This window comes from Oncorhynchus keta, chromosome 17 (assembly GCF_023373465.1).
Source record: "Oncorhynchus keta strain PuntledgeMale-10-30-2019 chromosome 17, Oket_V2, whole genome shotgun sequence".
NCBI lineage: Eukaryota > Metazoa > Chordata > Actinopteri > Salmoniformes > Salmonidae > Oncorhynchus > Oncorhynchus keta.
The window spans coordinates 60,242,747-60,265,243 of record NC_068437.1 but is presented as its reverse complement, the minus strand read 5'-3'; the positions used below and the strand labels follow the sequence as shown (position 1 = coordinate 60,265,243).

General features: G+C 44.6%; 1 protein-coding gene and 2 pseudogenes across 1 annotated transcript; all 3 read left to right on the top strand.

Moving 5' to 3' along the window:
- Positions 1-6,676: 6,676 nt before the first annotated feature.
- Positions 6,677-8,928, top strand: LOC118372102 (beta-1,3-galactosyl-O-glycosyl-glycoprotein beta-1,6-N-acetylglucosaminyltransferase 3-like; annotated as a pseudogene).
- Positions 8,929-13,226: 4,298 nt separating this feature from the next.
- On the top strand, positions 13,227-15,464 carry LOC118372098 (beta-1,3-galactosyl-O-glycosyl-glycoprotein beta-1,6-N-acetylglucosaminyltransferase 3-like; annotated as a pseudogene).
- Positions 15,465-19,426: 3,962 nt separating this feature from the next.
- Positions 19,427-21,674, top strand: LOC127908433 (beta-1,3-galactosyl-O-glycosyl-glycoprotein beta-1,6-N-acetylglucosaminyltransferase 3-like). The gene has a single exon (XM_052466815.1). The coding sequence runs from the start codon at positions 19,588-19,590 to the stop codon at positions 20,923-20,925; it is 1,338 nt and encodes a 445-aa protein (XP_052322775.1). The 5' UTR covers positions 19,427-19,587; the 3' UTR covers positions 20,926-21,674.
- The last annotated feature ends 823 nt before the right edge of the window (positions 21,675-22,497 follow it).

Sequence of the window (22,497 nt, the reverse complement as noted above, 5' to 3'; positions counted from 1 at the left end):
CCTGTGTCTGGGGCATTTGGTTTGAGCACCCGTAAGTGGGTTGACCGTAGTTCACCGTGTGTGCATTAAAGTAGCACTTTATTGAACTCTGCATTCCTGTGCCTGATTTCACCCTCACCCTCACGGCACCCAGGACCTTACAGTTACAGTGGGGCAAAAAAGTATTTAGTCAGCCACCAATTGTGCAAGTTCTCCCAGAGAGAGGCCTCTAATTTTCATCATAGGTACACTTCAACTATGACAGACAAAATGAGAAAAAAAATCCAGAAAATCACATTGTAGGATTTGTAATGAATTTATTTGCAAATTGTTGTGGAAAATAAGTATTTGGTCAATAACAAAAGTTTATCTCAATATATACCCTTTGTTGGCAATGACAGAGGCCAAACGTTTTCTGTAAGTCTTCACAAGGTTTTCACACACTGTTGCTGGTATTTTGGCCCATTCCTCCATGCAGATCTCCTCCAGAGCAGTGACGTTTTGGGGCTGTTGCTGGGGAACAGACTTTCAACTCCCTCCAAAGGTTTTCTATGGGGTTGAGATCTGGGGACTGGCTAGGCCACTCCAGGACCTTGAAATGCTTCTTACGAAGCCACTCCTTCGTTGCCCGGGCGGTGTGTTTGGGATCATTGTCATGCTGAAAGACCCAGCCACGTTTCATCTTCAATGCCCTTTCTGATGGAAGGAGGTTTCACTCAAAATCTCACGATACATGGCCGCATTCAATCTTTCCTTTACACGGATCAGTCGTCCTGGTCCCTTTGCAGAAAAACAGCCCCAAAGCATGATGTTTCCACCCCCATGCTTCACAGTAGGTATGGTGTTCTTTGGATGCAACTCAGCATTCTTTGACCTCCAAACACGACGAGTTGAGTTATTACCAAAAAGTTATATTTTGGTTTCATCCGACCATATGACATTCTCCCAATCTTCTTCTGGATCATCCAAATGCTCCAGAGTTCAGACGGGCCTGGACATGTACTGGCTTAAGCAGGGGGACACGTCTGGCACTGCAGGATTTGAGTCCCTGACGGCGTAGTGTGTTACTGATGGTAGGGTTTGTTACTTTGGTCCTAGCTCTCTGCAGGTCATTCCCTAGGTCCCCCCGTGTGGTTCTGGGATTTGTGATCATTTTGACCCAACGGGGTGAGATCTTGCGTGGAGCCCCAGATCGAGGGAGATTATCAGTAGTCTTGTATGTCTTCCATTTCCTAATAATTGCTCCCACAGTTGATTTCCTCAAACCAAGCTGCTTACCTATTGCAGAATCAGTCTTCCCAGCCTAGTGCAGGTCTACAATTTTGTTTCTGGTGTCCTTTGACAGCTCTTTGGTCTTGGCCATAGTGGAGTTTGGAGTGTGACTGTTTGAGGTTGTGGACAGGTGTATTTTATACTGATAAGTTCAAACAGGTGCCATTAATACAGGTAACGAGAGGAGGAAAGAGGAGCCTCTTAAAGAAGAAGTTACAGGTCTGTGAGCCAGAAATCTTGCTTGTTTGTAGGTGACCAAATACTTAATACCCTTATTTTAAAAATCCTACAATGTGATTCTCTGGATATTTTTTTCTCATTTTGTCTGTCATAGTTGAAGTGTACCTATGAAAATTACAGGCCTCTCTCATCTTTTTAACCTCTACTGACTCCCCATCCCGCATGCGGGAGCGTAATCATCACCTGACACTAATTAGCATAACGCAACGGACATAAATATCCCTATAAAATATTCCTATTCATGAAAATCACAAATGAAATATATTGAGAAACAGCTTAGCCTTTTGTTAATCACCCTGTCATCTCAGATTTTCAAAATATGCTTTACAGCCAAAGCTAGACAAGCATTTGTGTAAGTTTATCAATAGCCTAGCATAGCATTTTGTCCAGCTAGCAGCAGGTAACTTGGTCACGGAAATCAGAAAAGCAATTAATTAAATAAGTTACCTTTGAGCTTCGGATGTTTTCACTCACGAGACTCCCAGTTAGATAGCAAATGTTCCTTTTTTTCCAAAAATATATTTTTTTGTAGGCAAAATAGCTTAGTTTGTTCTTCGCGTTTGGCTGAGAAATCGCCCGGAAATTGCAGTCACGAAAACGGCAAAAATATTCCAAATTAGCTCCATAATATCGACAGAAACATGGCAAACGTTGTTTATAATCAATCCTCAAGGTGTTTTTCAAATATCTATTAGATAATATATCCATTTGTTTTTCAGTAGGACCGATTGGAGTAATGGCTACCTCTGTATTTCACGCGAGAATCTGTCTGGGTGCATCAGGTGACCACTTGCGCAATGTAGCCGCCTACGGCATAATCTGGTTGATAGCCCATTCACAGCTCAATAGGGACTCATTGGAACGCAGCGCTTTCAAAACATGGGGCACTTCTGGATTGGATTTTTCTCAGGCTTTCGCCTGCAACATCAGTTCTGTTATACTCAGACAATATCTTTACAGTTTTAGAAACGTTAGAGTTTTTTCTATCCTAAGCTGTCAGTTATATGCATATTCTAGCATCTTGTCCTGACAAAATATCCCGTTTACTAAGGGAATGTTTTTTTCTTCCAAAAATGAAAATACAGCTCCCGAGTCACAACAGGTTTTAAAAGTGGGAGAACTTGCACAATTGGTGGCTGACTAAATACTTTTTTGCCCCACTGTACATCACAAATTATTAATGAATATGTCATGATTGTTCTGTAAGTACCCACGGAGCATTCCAAGTGTTTGGAATACAGAAATATTGTTTTATTCCCCACTTTGGATGATGGTGTTTTGGCGGGAAGAATGTCTATGTTCTTTGTGTATCTAGGATGTTACTTGGTAATAGAAATTGGATGTTTATGTCGTATGGTAAGATACCTTGGATGTTATTGTGGTATGGCAATATTACTAGGATGGTAATTGTGCTATGTTAATATATCTATTTCTTAGCAGGTAGGCTAACCCTAATGTGATATGGTATTATAAATATGAATTTAGTTGGTAATATACAATCTAGGATGTTACTGTGGTATTTTAATAAATAAACAATATAATGTTATTGTCATATGGTAATATACATTCTAGGATGTTTTGGGGTATGGTAATTTACACAGGATGTTAGTTGGTAATATAACTAGGATGTTATATAGCTCTACTTTCTGGCTACCCGGATAAAGCACTAAAAAAACTTAACTTAGTGCGAAATACAGCTGCTAGAATCCTGACAAAAACCACAAAATTTGATCATATTACTCCAGTGCTAGCCTCCCAACACTGGCTTCCTGTTAAGGCAAGGGCTGATTTCAAGGTTTTATTGCTAACTTACAGCAGCTCCTACCTATCTTTCTGATTTGGTTTTGCTGTACATACCTACACGTACGCTACGGTCACAAGATGCAGGCCTCCTAATTGTCCCTAGAATTTCTAAGCAAACAGCTGGAGGCAGGGCTTTCTCCTATAGAGCTCCAATTTTATGGAATGGTCTGCTGTCCTCCTTGCTGTCCTCAGTCCACCTGGCCGTGCTGGTGCTCCAGTTTCAACTGTTCTGCTTGCGGCTATGGAACCCTGACCTGTTCACCGGACGTGCTACCTGTCCCAGACCTGCTGTTTTCAACACTCTAGAGACAGCTGGAGCGGTAGAGATACTCCCAATGATCGGCTATGAAAAGCCAACTGACATTTACTCCTGAGGTGCTGACTTGCTGCACCCTTCGACAACTACTGTGATTATTATTATTTGAATATGCTTGTCATTTATGAACATCTTGGCCATGTTCTGTTATAATCTACACCCGACACAGTCAGAAGAGGACTGGCCACCCCTCATAGCCTGGTTCCTCTCTAGGTTTCTTCCTAGGTTTTTTCCTTTCTCTGGAATTTTTCCTAGCCACTGTGCTTCTACATCTGCATTGCTTGCTGTTTTGGGTTTTAGGCTGGGTTTCTGTACAGCACTTTGAGATATCAGCTGATGTAAGAAGGTCTCACTGTTACTTTTTCACTATTATGATTTGCATGAGATATGTTACGGGTCTCGTTTCCATCCCCCCTAGACTGCAGGGCAAAAGGGGTTCATGACAGTAAACCAGGAGTCTTACAACCTAGGGAAGATATATCTGCATGTCACCCTGTAACTCATGGAAGCATGTGATTGCACACACTGAAAGGTAAGGGACGGCAGGGTAGCCTAGTGGTTAGAGCATTGGACTAGTAACCGGAAGGTTGCAAGTTCAAATCCCCGAGCAGGACATAATTCCCATTATAATTTTCATGGTTTCTAAACAGGTCAAGTTACAGAGAGGAGAGAGGAAGTTGACCTTTATAATTTATTTCAAACAGGGGTTGGAACAGATCCGAAAACCAGAAAATAACAAACATTTTCAAGGAACAGAAACGAGAAAGAAAGTGATCTGTTCCGGAACAGAACCGTTATTTTAAGAGCATGGGACCCGGTCAATTTTTTTTTTTACATTCCATTTTTTTTCTCCAGTCCCACAAAAAATGCAACGAAGTCATTATGCAAAGCCCTCAAAGCCACTATAAAAGTTATTGCCAGTGTTTGCCTGCCAGCTGAAAATCTTTACCAGTTTGATAAAAGACAGTACTGTGCAGCCGTCTTCATCGACCTTGCCAAGGCTTTCGACTCTGTCAATCACCATATTCTTATCGGCAGACTCAGTAGCCTTGGTTTTTCGGAATGACTGCCTTGCCTGGTTCACCAACTACTTTGCAGACAGAGTTCAGTGTGTCAAATCGGAGGGCATGCTGTCCGGTCCTCTGGCAGTCTCTATGGGGGTGCCACAGGGTTCAACCCTCGGGCCGACTCTTTTCTCTCTATATATCAATGATGTTGCTCTTGCTGCGGGCGATTCCCTGATCCACCTCTACTCAGACAACACCATTCTATATACTTCTGGACACTGTGCTATCTAACCTCCAAACGAGCTTCAATGCCATACAACACTCCTTCCGTGGCCTCCAACTGCTTATAAACGCAAGTAAAACCAAATGCATGCTTTTCAACCGTTCGCTGCCTGCACCCGCACGCCTGACCAGCATCACCACCCTGGATGGTTCCGACCTTGAATATGTGGACATCTATAAGTACCTAGGTGTCTGGCTAGACTGTAAACTCTCCTTCCAGACTCATATCAAACATCTCCAATTGAAAATCAAATCAAGAGTCGGCTTTCTATTCCGCAACAAAGCCTCCTTCACTCACGCCGCCAAACTTACCCTAGTAAAACTGACTATCCTACCGATCCTCGACTTCGGCGATGTCATCTACAAAATTGCTTCCAACACTGTACTCAGCAAACTGGATGCAGTTTATCACAGTGCCATCCGTTTTGTCACTAAAGCACCTTATACCACCCACCACTGCGACTTGTATGCTCTAGTTGGCGGGCCCTCGCTACATATTCGTCGCCAGACCCACTGGCTCCAGGTCATCTACAAGTCCATGCTAGGTAAAGCTCCGCCTTATCTCAGTTCACTGGTCACGATGGCAACACCTATCCGTAGCACGCCCTCCAGCAGGTGTATCTCACTGATCATCCCTAAAGCCAACACCTCATCACCTCATTTGGCCGCCTTTCGTTCCAGTTCTCTGCTGCCTGTGACTGGAACGAATTGCAAAAATCGCTGAAGTTGGAGACTTATCTCCCTCACCAACTTCAAACATCTGCTATCTGAGCAGCTAACCGATCGCTGCAGCTGTACATAGACTATTGGCAAATAGCCCACCCATTTTTACCTACCTCATCCCCATACTGTTTTTATTTATTTACTTTTCTGCTCTTTTGCACACCAATATCTCTACCTGTACATGACCATATGATCATTTATCACTCCAGTGTTAATCTGCAAAATTGTAATTATTCGCCTACCTCCTCATGCCTTTTGCACACAATGTATATAAGCTCCCCTTTTTTTCTACTGTGTTATTGACTTGTTAATTGTTTACTCCATGTGTAACTCTGTGTTGTCTGTTCACACTGCTATGCTTTATCTTGGCCAGGTAGCAGTTGCAAATGAGAACTTGTTCTCAACTAGCCTACCTGGTTCAATAAAGGTGAAATAAATAAAATAAAAAAATAAAGTGTGTGTAGGCTACCTGCCCCTCGCCAATTCATTAATTAGGGAGAGATATTTATTTAGAGAACAGTGGATTCACTTTTTCAATGCTAGTTAAGGATATGATAGTTTTCATATTTGGATAGTTATCACATGATAGTTATCACATTGGATTTATTAACTACAAAAAGGTAAGACATGTTTTTATTTGAATTCTGGTGCCAGTCTGCACAAACATGTTTGTTAGCTTATTGATAGCTTGTTAGCTAAATCTGGTCTAGCTCTGTAAAACTCTAGGCAGTATTATGTGTAATGTAATGGAACTGAGTCATGATCAATTGTTAGCTCTGGTCCAACGTTAGTTGAGCCAACTCTCTGAAGTTCAAAGACATTCAAATCTCTTCCCCAGGTAAAAGTCTGTGGTAATGCATGTCATATCAACAAGATGTCCAGCGCTCTCCTCCCCACAAAACGTCAGTCGCACATCGACCAGCAAATGATCCATGTACAGGGGAAACCATGCATAGCGTACTACAGGTTGAGCCACTCTTGAGCCACTCCCATGCCAACTAGAGTGTTTACCCCATGCACACAGACCATGCCCATTAAAGTCAATGATACAAATGTCATTTTATACTGAGGTGTGAGACTTGTCATTTGTTTTAGCTCTGAGGTATGATTATTACTCAGTTGAGCAGCAGTGGGCAGCTCCTTGGATGTATATACTAATACCACCACATAGACCGTCACTGCTACAGAGAATAATACATCATAGATAATACAAGACTAGGCATGTCTCTACTTCGGTTGTCAAGCTCTCAGAGAGTCTTCAGGAACTTATCTCTGATCGTACTGAGTGGCTCTGTCTGTTTGTTCCTGTGGGCCGCTCTCAGACCCTGCTCTGACAGGAAGCCTCTCCGCTCTCCAGACCTCCTCCCTCTGCACTACGCTGTAGACTTCCCTGCCTGCTCAGCCATCATCCGAGGAGACATAGAGGGTCTGGAGAAGGAACAGCTCAGGAGACTGCTGAAGACCAAGAAGAAGAGCCAGTTGCTGTCGGAGGCATTCTACCACAATGTGACACAGGACTGCCAGAGATTCGTCACAGACAGAGAGTTCATTACCATGCCTCTCAGCCCGGAGGAGGAAGAGTTCCCCATTGCATTCTCCATGGTCATCCACGAGAAGATTGAGATGTTTGACCGGCTCCTGCGTGCTTTATACACTCCTCAGAACGTCTACTGCGTCCACATCGACCAGAAATCATCCGAGGACTTCAAGAGTGCAGTGAGGGCTATCGTGTCCTGCCTACCCAATGTGTTTGTGGCCAGTAAGATGGAGAGCGTCATCTATGCCTCCTGGTCCAGAGTGCAGGCTGACCTGAACTGCATGGAGGACCTGCTAAAATCACCTGTCCAGTGGCGGTACCTTCTCAACACCTGTGGAACCGACTTCCCCATTAAGACCAATGCTGAGATGGTTCAGGCCCTCAAGCTGCTGAACGGAAAGAACAGCATGGAGTCAGAGGTCACCAACGGCTACAAGAAGGGCAGATGGCAGTTCCACCACAACGTCACGGATACAGTAGTCAGGACAGAGGTTAAGAAGACCCCTCCACCAATCAACACCCCCCTGTTCTCTGGCAACGCCTACTTCGTGGTATCCAGGGCCTTCGTCCGTCACGTGATGAAGAGTCAGGAGGTCCAGGTTCTGCTGGAGTGGGAGAAGGACACCTATAGTCCTGATGAACACCTGTGGGCCACTCTGCAGCGCATGCCCGCTGTCCCAGGCTCCAACCCCCAACAGTAAGTACCAGCAGTCTGATATGAACTCCATAGCCAGGGTAGTGAGGTGGAGCTACCTGGCTGGGGATGTGAGGAGCGGAGCCCCCTACCCCCACTGCTCCGGGACCTACAGGAGAGCTGTGTGTGTCTATGGAGCTGGAGACCTGCAGTGGCTCCTAAACCAACACCACCTTATCGCTAACAAGTTTGACCCCGAGGTGGATGATGTGGCTATTAGATGTCTGGAGTCATACCTGCGCTTCAAAGCAACACACCGTGTATCATTAAAGACAGTGGAATCTGGGAGTATCGTACCAAAACTATTAAATGTTAACAGGTTGTAAATACGGTAATACACATGTATTTATATTATATGATATATTTCTGATTTGTACAGAATATTTATGATTGCCATGCTTATTTAAAATATGTTTTGGATTGTATTGACTTTTGAGTTATTATCCAGAGCAACTTAACATTAGTGATTGTTGTATATATCTGATGGTACTGTATTGAAGGTTGGAAATACAGTCATGTATGTTTATTTCTGTTTCTTTAACTGTTGGGGTTGCACTGTAGATTTTTCTGAATGCCATGTACTGTATTTCCTAGATATATATCCTCCTGTACTCGTTATTTATTACGCAGCACCGCCATCTAGTGGAATGACTTGTCTAACTGGACACAGCAGTACTGTAACCTCATTATAACAGTTATATATGTGTACTCAACAATGCCGGGGTGAAGGTTGTATATCATGATAAGTTATTGATTACAGAATCAGCTAATCTTCTCTCAGTGTTTTAATTAATGTCAACAATATCTTGAGTTACACCAAGGTACTAAGGCTGCTTGTTACTTTGCCTACTCATAAAAAAAAATGGTTGTTGGAACCATCAATCATTTCTGCACAGCGTACTGTATGTTGACTGTATCTAAATTGAGTCCAACATGAAACCCAGTCTTGTCATGTAATTTAGTGTTACTGTAGTATATCATTTATTAAGAATAAATATGCCTGTCACGCCCTGGTCGTAGTATTTAGTGTTTTCTTTATTTTGGTCAGGCCAGGGTGTGACATGGGTTTATTATGTGGTGTGTTTTGTCTTGTTTTTTTTAGTTATCGGGATTGTGGTATAGTGGTGTTGTCTAGAAAAGTCTATGGATGCCTGAAGTGGTTCTCAATCAGAGGCAGATGTTTATCGTTGTCTCTAATTGGGAACCATATTTAGGCAGCCATGTTCTTTGAGTGTTTTGTGGGTGATTGTTCCTGTCTCTTTGTTAGTTTGCACCAGTAGAGGCTGTTTAGGTTTCACGGTACGTTTATTGTTTTGTATTTGTTCGTGTTTATCTTTTATTAAACATGTATCAGAATAACCACGCTGCATTTTGGTCCGATCCTAGCTACACCCCTCTTCAGAGGAGGAGGAAGAAGAAAACCGTAACAATACCAATTGTCTGTATTGCCAACTACTGTAGTAACTATATGTCATACACTTGGGAAGCAGTGTGCTCTTCTGTCCAATCCTTCCTCATAAATACAGACAGTTAGACTGGCAACACATTTAGTTCTAGCCTCAACCTCTATCTCTTTTCTGTTTTCACATGAAATATACAGACACAATATCATCCTTCCAGGCAGACAAACAGGCAGACAGGCGGAGAGAACACATTCAGGGGAGAGGGGACAGTTGGGACAGCAACTTTTTTCATGCAGGATTCTTACAAAGACATCAGCAGTAAAGCCTTTCCAGGTGCTCTGAGACATGCAGTAAAGTATTTCCAGGTGCTGTGAAACCTGCTCTATTTAACTCTGGAGGTCATGTGACCTAGAATTAGGCTCAAATCAAAGAAACCATAAAAATATATGAATCTCTGTCCTTTCTCACCTGAAAATAAAGATTTAAATGTTTATGAATAATATGCATCAAGCCTTAATAGAGTGCCTTAAATACATCGGAGATACAACAGTAACTAAGACAAAGTCAACATCCCTACCTTTGGCTTGATACATAAAAGGTTATCGAAATTCAACAGAGCATGGTGGAGAGATTAGCCAGAGATTAGAGATCAGGAGGTTGGCGTTGTAGGCTAGTGGCCAATCCTTAAAAATTGTGTTAATTTGTGATACCCCTACACGAGGTAAAGCAAAACACAACCATATTTTTTCATATTGTTACGTTTGAGTAATTTAGCAAATGCTCTTATCCAGAGGGACTTACAGTTAGTGCATTCATCTTAAAATAGCTAGGTGGGACAACCACATATCAGATTCATAGTAAGTACATTTTCCTCAAAGTAGCTGTCAGCAAGTTAAGGGGGGTTAGTAAAGTATACTTTTGTGAACTAACAGATGTTTTTGGAAGATGGCCAGTGACTCTTGGTTTGACATGACAGAGATGAGCTTGGACTGGGCTGAGCGCAAGATGCCCTCCTGTTGGGGTCGGATGGCGAATCGACCGGTGGTGGCAGAATGGAGTGCTCGGGTTGGGTTGTATGGTTTGAGCATAGACTGAAGGTAGGGAGGAGCAGTTCCTCTTGCTGTTCCTTATGCAAGTACCATGGTCTTTTTGTGGATGTGAGCTTTGACTGGAAGCCAGAGGAGTGTGTGGAGGAGAGAGGTGACATGGAAGACCTAGGGAAGATTAAACACCAGGCTGCAGGGTTCTGGATAAGTTGGGAGGGGGGTTGATGGCACAAGCAGGGAGCCCAGCCAAACAGAGATTTGCTGTAGTCCAGATGGGAGATGACAAGTGCCTGGATTAGGACCTGCGCTGCTTCCTATATGAGGTAGGGTCGAACTATGCAGATGTTGTAGAGCATGAACCTGGAGGAGCGAGTCACTGATTTGATGTTTGCAGAGAACAACAGGGTTTGGTCAAGGGTCACGCCAAGTTTCTTTTGCACTCAGGAAGGGGGACATGGTGGACATGTCATTCGTGATGGAGAGGTCTTGATGCAGGTAGGCCTTCCCCGGGAGGAAGCAGCTCCGTCTTGTCGAGGTTTAGCTTGAGATGTTGGGCCGACATCCAAGCTGAGATATCAACTAGGCACGAGGTGATGGGTGTTGCCACCTGGGTGTCAGAAAGGGGGAGTAGAAAGTTTGTTCAGTTTCATCCGCATAGCAATGCTAGGAGAGACCATGTGAGGATATGATGGAGCCAAGTGACTTGGTGTAAAGAGAGAGGAGAGGGCCTAGAACTGAGCCCTGGGGGACACCATTAGTGAGAGTACGTGGTGCAGACACAGATCCTCTACATGTCACCTGGTAGGAGCGTCCTGCCAGGTAGGATGCAATCCAAGAGTGTTTCAGAGCCTGAGACGCCCAGCCCTGAGTCGGTGGAGAGGAGGATCTGATGGAGCCTGAGACGCCCAGCCCTGAGTCGGTGGAGAGGAGGATCTGATGGAGCCTGAGACGCCCAGCCCTGAGTCGGTGGAGAGGAGGATCTGATGGAGCCTGAGATGCCCAGCCCTGAGTCGGTGGAGAGGAGGATCTGATAGAGCCTGAGACGCCCAGCCCTGAGTCGGTGGAGAGGAGGATCTGATAGAGCCTGAGACGCCCAGCCCTGAGAGGGTGGAGAGGAGGATCTGATGGAGCCTGAGACGCCCAGCCCTGAGTCGGTGGAGAGGAGGATCTGATGGAGCCTGAGACGCCCAGCCCTGAGTAGGTGGAGAGGAGGATCTGATGGAGCCTGAGACGCCCAGCCCTGAGTCGGTGGAGAGGAGGATCTGATGGAGCCTGAGACGCCCAGCCCTGAGAGGGTGGAGAGGAGGATCTGATGGAGCCTGAGACGCCCAGCCCTGAGTCGGTGGAGAGGAGGATCTGATGGAGCCTGAGACGCCCAGCCCTGAGAGGGTGGAGAGGAGGATCTGATAGAGCCTGAGACGCCCAGCCCTGAGAGGGTGGAGAGGAGGATCTGATAGAGCCTGAGACGCCCAGCCCTGAGAGGGTGGAGAGGAGGATCTGATAGAGACTGAGACGCCCAGCCCTGAGTTTATCACAGTTTATCACAGTGCCATCCGTTTTGTCACTAAAGCACCTTATACCACCCACCACTGCGACTTGTATGCTCTAGTTGGCGGGCCCTCGCTACATATTCGTCGCCAGACCCACTGGCTCCAGGTCATCTACAAGTCCATGCTAGGTAAAGCTCCGCCTTATCTCAGTTCACTGGTCACGATGGCAACACCTATCCGTAGCACGCCCTCCAGCAGGTGTATCTCACTGATCATCCCTAAAGCCAACACCTCATCACCTCATTTGGCCGCCTTTCGTTCCAGTTCTCTGCTGCCTGTGACTGGAACGAATTGCAAAAATCGCTGAAGTTGGAGACTTATCTCCCTCACCAACTTCAAACATCTGCTATCTGAGCAGCTAACCGATCGCTGCAGCTGTACATAGACTATTGGCAAATAGCCCACCCATTTTTACCTACCTCATCCCCATACTGTTTTTATTTATTTACTTTTCTGCTCTTTTGCACACCAATATCTCTACCTGTACATGACCATATGATCATTTATCACTCCAGTGTTAATCTGCAAAATTGTAATTATTCGCCTACCTCCTCATGCCTTTTGCACACAATGTATATAAGCTCCCCTTTTTTTCTACTGTGTTATTGACTTGTTAATTGTTTACTCCATGTGTAACTCTGTGTTGTCTGTTCACACTGCTATGCTTTATCTTGGCCAGGTAGCAGTTGCAAATGAGAACTTGTTCTCAACTAGCCTACCTGGTTCAATAAAGGTGAAATAAATAAAATAAAAAAATAAAGTGTGTGTAGGCTACCTGCCCCTCGCCAATTCATTAATTAGGGAGAGATATTTATTTAGAGAACAGTGGATTCACTTTTTCAATGCTAGTTAAGGATATGATAGTTTTCATATTTGGATAGTTATCACATGATAGTTATCACATTGGATTTATTAACTACAAAAAGGTAAGACATGTTTTTATTTGAATTCTGGTGCCAGTCTGCACAAACATGTTTGTTAGCTTATTGATAGCTTGTTAGCTAAATCTGGTCTAGCTCTGTAAAACTCTAGGCAGTATTATGTGTAATGTAATGGAACTGAGTCATGATCAATTGTTAGCTCTGGTCCAACGTTAGTTGAGCCAACTCTCTGAAGTTCAAAGACATTCAAATCTCTTCCCCAGGTAAAAGTCTGGGGTAATGCATGTCATATCAACAAGATGTCCAGCGCTCTCCTCCCCACAAAACGTCAGTCGCACATCGACCAGCAAATGATCCATGTACAGGGGAAACCATGCATAGCGTACTACAGGTTGAGCCACTCTTGAGCCACTCCCATGCCAACTAGAGTGTTTACCCCATGCACACAGACCATGCCCATTAAAGTCAATGATACAAATGTCCTTTTATACTGATTTGTGAGACTTGTCATTTGTTTTAGCTCTGAGGTATGATTATTACTCAGTTGAGCAGCAGTGGGCAGCTCCTTGGATGTATATACTAATACCACCACATAGACCGTCACTGCTACAGAGAATAATACATCATAGATAATACAAGACTAGGCATGTCTCTACTTCGGTTGTCAAGCTCTCAGAGAGTCTTCAGGAACTTATCTCTGATCGTACTGAGTGGCTCTGTCTGTTTGTTCCTGTGGGCCGCTCTCAGACCCTGCTCTGACAGGAAGCCTCTCCGCTCTCCAGACCTCCTCCCTCTGCACTACGCTGTAGACTTCCCTGCCTGCTCAGCCATCATCCGAGGAGACATAGAGGGTCTGGAGAAGGAACAGCTCAGGAGACTGCTGAAGACCAAGAAGAAGAGCCAGTTGCTGTCGGAGGCATTCTACCACAATGTGACACAGGACTGCCAGAGATTCGTCACAGACAGAGAGTTCATTACCATGCCTCTCAGCCCGGAGGAGGAAGAGTTCCCCATTGCATTCTCCATGGTCATCCACGAGAAGATTGAGATGTTTGACCGGCTCCTGCGTGCTTTATACACTCCTCAGAACGTCTACTGCGTCCACATCGACCAGAAATCATCCGAGGACTTCAAGAGTGCAGTGAGGGCTATCGTGTCCTGCCTACCCAATGTGTTTGTGGCCAGTAAGATGGAGAGCGTCATCTATGCCTCCTGGTCCAGAGTGCAGGCTGACCTGAACTGCATGGAGGACCTGCTAAAATCACCTGTCCAGTGGCGGTACCTTCTCAACACCTGTGGAACCGACTTCCCCATTAAGACCAATGCTGAGATGGTTCAGGCCCTCAAGCTGCTGAACGGAAAGAACAGCATGGAGTCAGAGGTCACCAACGGCTACAAGAAGGGCAGATGGCAGTTCCACCACAACGTCACGGATACAGTAGTCAGGACAGAGGTTAAGAAGACCCCTCCACCAATCAACACCCCCCTGTTCTCTGGCAACGCCTACTTCGTGGTATCCAGGGCCTTCGTCCGTCACGTGATGAAGAGTCAGGAGGTCCAGGTTCTGCTGGAGTGGGAGAAGGACACCTATAGTCCTGATGAACACCTGTGGGCCACTCTGCAGCGCATGCCCGCTGTCCCAGGCTCCAACCCCCAACAGTAAGTACCAGCAGTCTGATATGAACTCCATAGCCAGGGTAGTGAGGTGGAGCTACCTGGCTGGGGATGTGAGGAGCGGAGCCCCTACCCCCACTGCTCCGGGACCTACAGGAGAGCTGTGTGTGTCTATGGAGCTGGAGACCTGCAGTGGCTCCTAAACCAACACCACCTTATCGCTAACAAGTTTGACCCCGAGGTGGATGATGTGGCTATTAGATGTCTGGAGTCATACCTGCGCTTCAAAGCAACACACCGTGTATCATTAAAGACAGTGGAATCTGGGAGTATCGTACCAAAACTATTAAATGTTAACAGGTTGTAAATACGGTAATACACATGTATTTATATTATATGATATATTTCTGATTTGTACAGAATATTTATGATTGCCATGCTTATTTAAAATATGTTTTGGATTGTATTGACTTTTGAGTTATTATCCAGAGCAACTTAACATTAGTGATTGTTGTATATATCTGATGGTACTGTATTGAAGGTTGGAAATACAGTCATGTATGTTTATTTCTGTTTCTTTAACTGTTGGGGTTGCACTGTAGATTTTTCTGAATGCCATGTACTGTATTTCCTAGATATATATCCTCCTGTACTCGTTATTTATTACGCAGCACCGCCATCTAGTGGAATGACTTGTCTAACTGGACACAGCAGTACTGTAACCTCATTATAACAGTTATATATGTGTACTCAACAATGCCGGGGTGAAGGTTGTATATCATGATAAGTTATTGATTACAGAATCAGCTAATCTTCTCTCAGTGTTTTAATTAATGTCAACAATATCTTGAGTTACACCAAGGTACTAAGGCTGCTTGTTACTTTGCCTACTCATAAAAAAAAAATGGTTGTTGGAACCATCAATCATTTCTGCACAGCGTACTGTATGTTGACTGTATCTAAATTGAGTCCAACATGAAACCCAGTCTTGTCATGTAATTTAGTGTTACTGTAGTATATCATTTATTAAGAATAAATATGCCTGTCACGCCCTGGTCGTAGTATTTAGTGTTTTCTTTATTTTGGTCAGGCCAGGGTGTGACATGGGTTTATTATGTGGTGTGTTTTGTCTTGTTTTTTTTTTAGTTATCGGGATTGTGGTATAGTGGTGTTGTCTAGAAAAGTCTATGGATGCCTGAAGTGGTTCTCAATCAGAGGCAGATGTTTATCGTTGTCTCTAATTGGGAACCATATTTAGGCAGCCATGTTCTTTGAGTGTTTTGTGGGTGATTGTTCCTGTCTCTTTGTTAGTTTGCACCAGTAGAGGCTGTTTAGGTTTCACGGTACGTTTATTGTTTTGTATTTGTTCGTGTTTATCTTTTATTAAACATGTATCAGAATAACCACGCTGCATTTTGGTCCGATCCTAGCTACACCCCTCTTCAGAGGAGGAGGAAGAAGAAAACCGTAACAATACCAATTGTCTGTATTGCCAACTACTGTAGTAACTATATGTCATACAGTTGGGAAGCAGTGTGCTCTTCTGTCCAATCCTTCCTCATAAATACAGACAGTTAGACTGGCAACACATTTAGTTCTAGCCTCAACCTCTATCTCTTTTCTGTTTTCACATGAAATATACAGACACAATATCATCCTTCCAGGCAGACAAACAGGCAGACAGGCGGAGAGAACACATTCAGGGGAGAGGGGACAGTTGGGACAGCAACTTTTTCATGCAGGATTCTTACAAAGACATCAGCAGTAAAGCCTTTCCAGGTGCTCTGAGACATGCAGTAAAGTATTTCCAGGTGCTGTGAAACCTGCTCTATTTAACTCTGGAGGTCATGTGACCTAGAATTAGGCTCAAATCAAAGAAACCATAAAAATATATGAATCTCTGTCCTTTCTCACCTGAAAATAAAGATTTAAATGTTTATGAATAATATGCATCAAGCCTTAATAGAGTGCCTTAAATACATCGGAGATACAACAGTAACTAAGACAAAGTCAACATCCCTACCTTTGGCTTGATACATAAAAGGTTATCGAAATTCAACAGAGCATGGTGGAGAGATTAGCCAGAGATTAGAGATCAGGAGGTTGGCGTTGTAGGCTAGTGGCCAATCCTTAAAAATTGTGTTAATTTGTGATACCCCTACACGAGGTAAAGCAAAACACAACCATATTTTTTCATATTGTTACGTTTGAGTAATTTAGCAAATGCTCTTATCCAGAGGGACTTACAGTTAGTGCATTCATCTTAAAATAGCTAGGTGGGACAACCACATATCAGATTCATAGTAAGTACATTTTCCTCAAAGTAGCTGTCAGCAAGTTAAGGGGGGTTAGTAAAGTATACTTTTGTGAACTAACAGATGTTTTTGGAAGATGGCCAGTGACTCTTGGTTTGACATGACAGAGATGAGCTTGGACTGGGCTGAGCGCAAGATGCCCTCCTGTTGGGGTCGGATGGCGAATCGACCGGTGGTGGCAGAATGGAGTGCTCGGGTTGGGTTGTATGGTTTGAGCATAGACTGAAGGTAGGGAGGAGCAGTTCCTCTTGCTGTTCCTTATGCAAGTACCATGGTCTTTTTGTGGATGTGAGCTTTGACTGGAAGCCAGAGGAGTGTGTGGAGGAGAGAGGTGACATGGAAGACCTAGGGAAGATTAAACACCAGGCTGCAGGGTTCTGGATAAGTTGGGAGGGGGGTTGATGGCACAAGCAGGGAGCCCAGCCAAACAGAGATTTGCTGTAGTCCAGATGGGAGATGACAAGTGCCTGGATTAGGACCTGCGCTGCTTCCTATATGAGGTAGGGTCGAACTATGCAGATGTTGTAGAGCATGAACCTGGAGGAGCGAGTCACTGATTTGATGTTTGCAGAGAACAACAGGGTTTGGTCAAGGGTCACGCCAAGTTTCTTTTGCACTCAGGAAGGGGGACATGGTGGACATGTCATTCGTGATGGAGAGGTCTTGATGCAGGTAGGCCTTCCCCGGGAGGAAGCAGCTCCGTCTTGTCGAGGTTTAGCTTGAGATGTTGGGCCGACATCCAAGCTGAGATATCAACTAGGCACGAGGTGATGGGTGTTGCCACCTGGGTGTCAGAAAGGGGAGTAGAAAGTTTGTTCAGTTTCATCCGCATAGCAATGCTAGGAGAGACCATGTGAGGATATGATGGAGCCAAGTGACTTGGTGTAAAGAGAGAGGAGAGGGCCTAGAACTGAGCCCTGGGGGACACCATTAGTGAGAGTACGTGGTGCAGACACAGATCCTCTACATGTCACCTGGTAGGAGCGTCCTGCCAGGTAGGATGCAATCCAAGAGTGTTTCAGAGCCTGAGACGCCCAGCCCTGAGTCGGTGGAGAGGAGGATCTGATGGAGCCTGAGACGCCCAGCCCTGAGTCGGTGGAGAGGAGGATCTGATGGAGCCTGAGACGCCCAGCCCTGAGTCGGTGGAGAGGAGGATCTGATGGAGCCTGAGACGCCCAGCCCTGAGAGGGTGGAGAGGAGGATCTGATGGAGCCTGAGACGCCCAGCCCTGAGTCGGTGGAGAGGAGGATCTGATAGAGCCTGAGACGCCCAGCCCTGAGAGGGTGGAGAGGAGGATCTGATAGAGCCTGAGACGCCCAGCCCTGAGAGGGTGGAGAGGAGGATCTGATAGAGACTGAGACGCCCAGCCCTGAGTTTATCACAGTTTATCACAGTGCCATCCGGTTTGTCACTAAAGCACCTTATACCACCCACCACTGCGACTTGTATGCTCTAGTTGGCGGGCCCTCGCTACATATTCGTCGCCAGACCCACTGGCTCCAGGTCATCTACAAGTCCATGCTAGGTAAAGCTCCGCCTTATCTCAGTTCACTGGTCACGATGGCAACACCTATCCGTAGCACGCCCTCCAGCAGGTGTATCTCACTGATCATCCCTAAAGCCAACACCTCATCACCTCATTTGGCCGCCTTTCGTTCCAGTTCTCTGCTGCCTGTGACTGGAACGAATTGCAAAAATCGCTGAAGTTGGAGACTTATCTCCCTCACCAACTTCAAACATCTGCTATCTGAGCAGCTAACCGATCGCTGCAGCTGTACATAGACTATTGGCAAATAGCCCACCCATTTTTACCTACCTCATCCCCATACTGTTTTTATTTATTTACTTTTCTGCTCTTTTGCACACCAATATCTCTACCTGTACATGACCATATGATCATTTATCACTCCAGTGTTAATCTGCAAAATTGTAATTATTCGCCTACCTCCTCATGCCTTTTGCACACAATGTATATAAGCTCCCCTTTTTTTCTACTGTGTTATTGACTTGTTAATTGTTTACTCCATGTGTAACTCTGTGTTGTCTGTTCACACTGCTATGCTTTATCTTGGCCAGGTAGCAGTTGCAAATGAGAACTTGTTCTCAACTAGCCTACCTGGTTCAATAAAGGTGAAATAAATAAAATAAAAAAATAAAGTGTGTGTAGGCTACCTGCCCCTCGCCAATTCATTAATTAGGGAGAGATATTTATTTAGAGAACAGTGGATTCACTTTTTCAATGCTAGTTAAGGATATGATAGTTTTCATATTTGGATAGTTATCACATGATAGTTATCACATTGGATTTATTAACTACAAAAAGGTAAGACATGTTTTTATTTGAATTCTGGTGCCAGTCTGCACAAACATGTTTGTTAGCTTATTGATAGCTTGTTAGCTAAATCTGGTCTAGCTCTGTAAAACTCTAGGCAGTATTATGTGTAATGTAATGGAACTGAGTCATGATCAATTGTTAGCTCTGGTCCAACGTTAGTTGAGCCAACTCTCTGAAGTTCAAAGACATTCAAATCTCTTCCCCAGGTAAAAGTCTGTGGTAATGCATGTCATATCAACAAGATGTCCAGCGCTCTCCTCCCCCACAAAACGTCAGTCGCACATCGACCAGCAAATGATCCATGTACAGGGGAAACCATGCATAGCGTACTACAGGTTGAGCCACTCTTGAGCCACTCCCATGCCAACTAGAGTGTTTACCCCATGCACACAGACCATGCCCATTAAAGTCAATGATACAAATGTCCTTTTATACTGATTTGTGAGACTTGTCATTTGTTTTAGCTCTGAGGTATGATTATTACTCAGTTGAGCAGCAGTGGGCAGCTCCTTGGATGTATATACTAATACCACCACATAGACCGTCACTGCTACAGAGAATAATACATCATAGATAATACAAGACTAGGCATGTCTCTACTTCGGTTGTCAAGCTCTCAGAGAGTCTTCAGGAACTTATCTCTGATCGTACTGAGTGGCTCTGTCTGTTTGTTCCTGTGGGCCGCTCTCAGACCCTGCTCTGACAGGAAGCCTCTCCGCTCTCCAGACCTCCTCCCTCTGCACTACGCTGTAGACTTCCCTGCCTGCTCAGCCATCATCCGAGGAGACATAGAGGGTCTGGAGAAGGAACAGCTCAGGAGACTGCTGAAGACCAAGAAGAAGAGCCAGTTGCTGTCGGAGGCATTCTACCACAATGTGACACAGGACTGCCAGAGATTCGTCACAGACAGAGAGTTCATTACCATGCCTCTCAGCCCGGAGGAGGAAGAGTTCCCCATTGCATTCTCCATGGTCATCCACGAGAAGATTGAGATGTTTGACCGGCTCCTGCGTGCTTTATACACTCCTCAGAACGTCTACTGCGTCCACATCGACCAGAAATCATCCGAGGACTTCAAGAGTGCAGTGAGGGCTATCGTGTCCTGCCTACCCAATGTGTTTGTGGCCAGTAAGATGGAGAGCGTCATCTATGCCTCCTGGTCCAGAGTGCAGGCTGACCTGAACTGCATGGAGGACCTGCTAAAATCACCTGTCCAGTGGCGGTACCTTCTCAACACCTGTGGAACCGACTTCCCCATTAAGACCAATGCTGAGATGGTTCAGGCCCTCAAGCTGCTGAACGGAAAGAACAGCATGGAGTCAGAGGTCACCAACGGCTACAAGAAGGGCAGATGGCAGTTCCACCACAACGTCACGGATACAGTAGTCAGGACAGAGGTTAAGAAGACCCCTCCACCAATCAACACCCCCCTGTTCTCTGGCAACGCCTACTTCGTGGTATCCAGGGCCTTCGTCCGTCACGTGATGAAGAGTCAGGAGGTCCAGGTTCTGCTGGAGTGGGAGAAGGACACCTATAGTCCTGATGAACACCTGTGGGCCACTCTGCAGCGCATGCCCGCTGTCCCAGGCTCCAACCCCCCCAACAGTAAGTACCAGCAGTCTGATATGAACTCCATAGCCAGGGTAGTGAGGTGGAGCTACCTGGCTGGGGATGTGAGGAGCGGAGCCCCCTACCCCCACTGCTCCGGGACCTACAGGAGAGCTGTGTGTGTCTATGGAGCTGGAGACCTGCAGTGGCTCCTAAACCAACACCACCTTATCGCTAACAAGTTTGACCCCGAGGTGGATGATGTGGCTATTAGATGTCTGGAGTCATACCTGCGCTTCAAAGCAACACACCGTGTATCATTAAAGACAGTGGAATCTGGGAGTATCGTACCAAAACTATTAAATGTTAACAGGTTGTAAATACGGTAATACACATGTATTTATATTATATGATATATTTCTGATTTGTACAGAATATTTATGATTGCCATGCTTATTTAAAATATGTTTTGGATTGTATTGACTTTTGAGTTATTATCCAGAGCAACTTAACATTAGTGATTGTTGTATATATCTGATGGTACTGTATTGAAGGTTGGAAATACAGTCATGTATGTTTATTTCTGTTTCTTTAACTGTTGGGGTTGCACTGTAGATTTTTCTGAATGCCATGTACTGTATTTCCTAGATATATATCCTCCTGTACTCGTTATTTATTACGCAGCACCGCCATCTAGTGGAATGACTTGTCTAACTGGACACAGCAGTACTGTAACCTCATTATAACAGTTATATATGTGTACTCAACAATGCCGGGGTGAAGGTTGTATATCATGATAAGTTATTGATTACAGAATCAGCTAATCTTCTCTCAGTGTTTTAATTAATGTCAACAATATCTTGAGTTACACCAAGGTACTAAGGCTGCTTGTTACTTTGCCTACTCATAAAAAAAAATGGTTGTTGGAACCATCAATCATTTCTGCACAGCGTACTGTATGTTGACTGTATCTAAATTGAGTCCAACATGAAACCCAGTCTTGTCATGTAATTTAGTGTTACTGTAGTATATCATTTATTAAGAATAAATATGCCTGTCACGCCCTGGTCGTAGTATTTAGTGTTTTCTTTATTTTGGTCAGGCCAGGGTGTGACATGGGTTTATTATGTGGTGTGTTTTGTCTTGTTTTTTTAGTTATCGGGATTGTGGTATAGTGGTGTTGTCTAGAAAAGTCTATGGATGCCTGAAGTGGTTCTCAATCAGAGGCAGATGTTTATCGTTGTCTCTAATTGGGAACCATATTTAGGCAGCCATGTTCTTTGAGTGTTTTGTGGGTGATTGTTCCTGTCTCTTTGTTAGTTTGCACCAGTAGAGGCTGTTTAGGTTTCACGGTACGTTTATTGTTTTGTATTTGTTCGTGTTTATCTTTTATTAAACATGTATCAGAATAACCACGCTGCATTTTGGTCCGATCCTAGCTACACCCCCTCTTCAGAGGAGGAGGAAGAAGAAAACCGTAACAATACCAATTGTCTGTATTGCCAACTACTGTAGTAACTATATGTCATACACTTGGGAAGCAGTGTGCTCTTCTGTCCAATCCTTCCTCATAAATACAGACAGTTAGACTGGCAACACATTTAGTTCTAGCCTCAACCTCTATCTCTTTTCTGTTTTCACATGAAATATACAGACACAATATCATCCTTCCAGGCAGACAAACAGGCAGACAGGCGGAGAGAACACATTCAGGGGAGAGGGGACAGTTGGGACAGCAACTTTTTCATGCAGGATTCTTACAAAGACATCAGCAGTAAAGCCTTTCCAGGTGCTCTGAGACATGCAGTAAAGTATTTCCAGGTGCTGTGAAACCTGCTCTATTTAACTCTGGAGGTCATGTGACCTAGAATTAGGCTCAAATCAAAGAAACCATAAAAATATATGAATCTCTGTCCTTTCTCACCTGAAAATAAAGATTTAAATGTTTATGA

Excerpts from the sequence above, each read along its gene's own strand:
- LOC127908433 (XM_052466815.1), top strand. The coding sequence starts at position 19,588 with ATGTCTCTACTTCGGTTGTCAAGCTCTCAGAGAGTCTTCAGGAACTTA.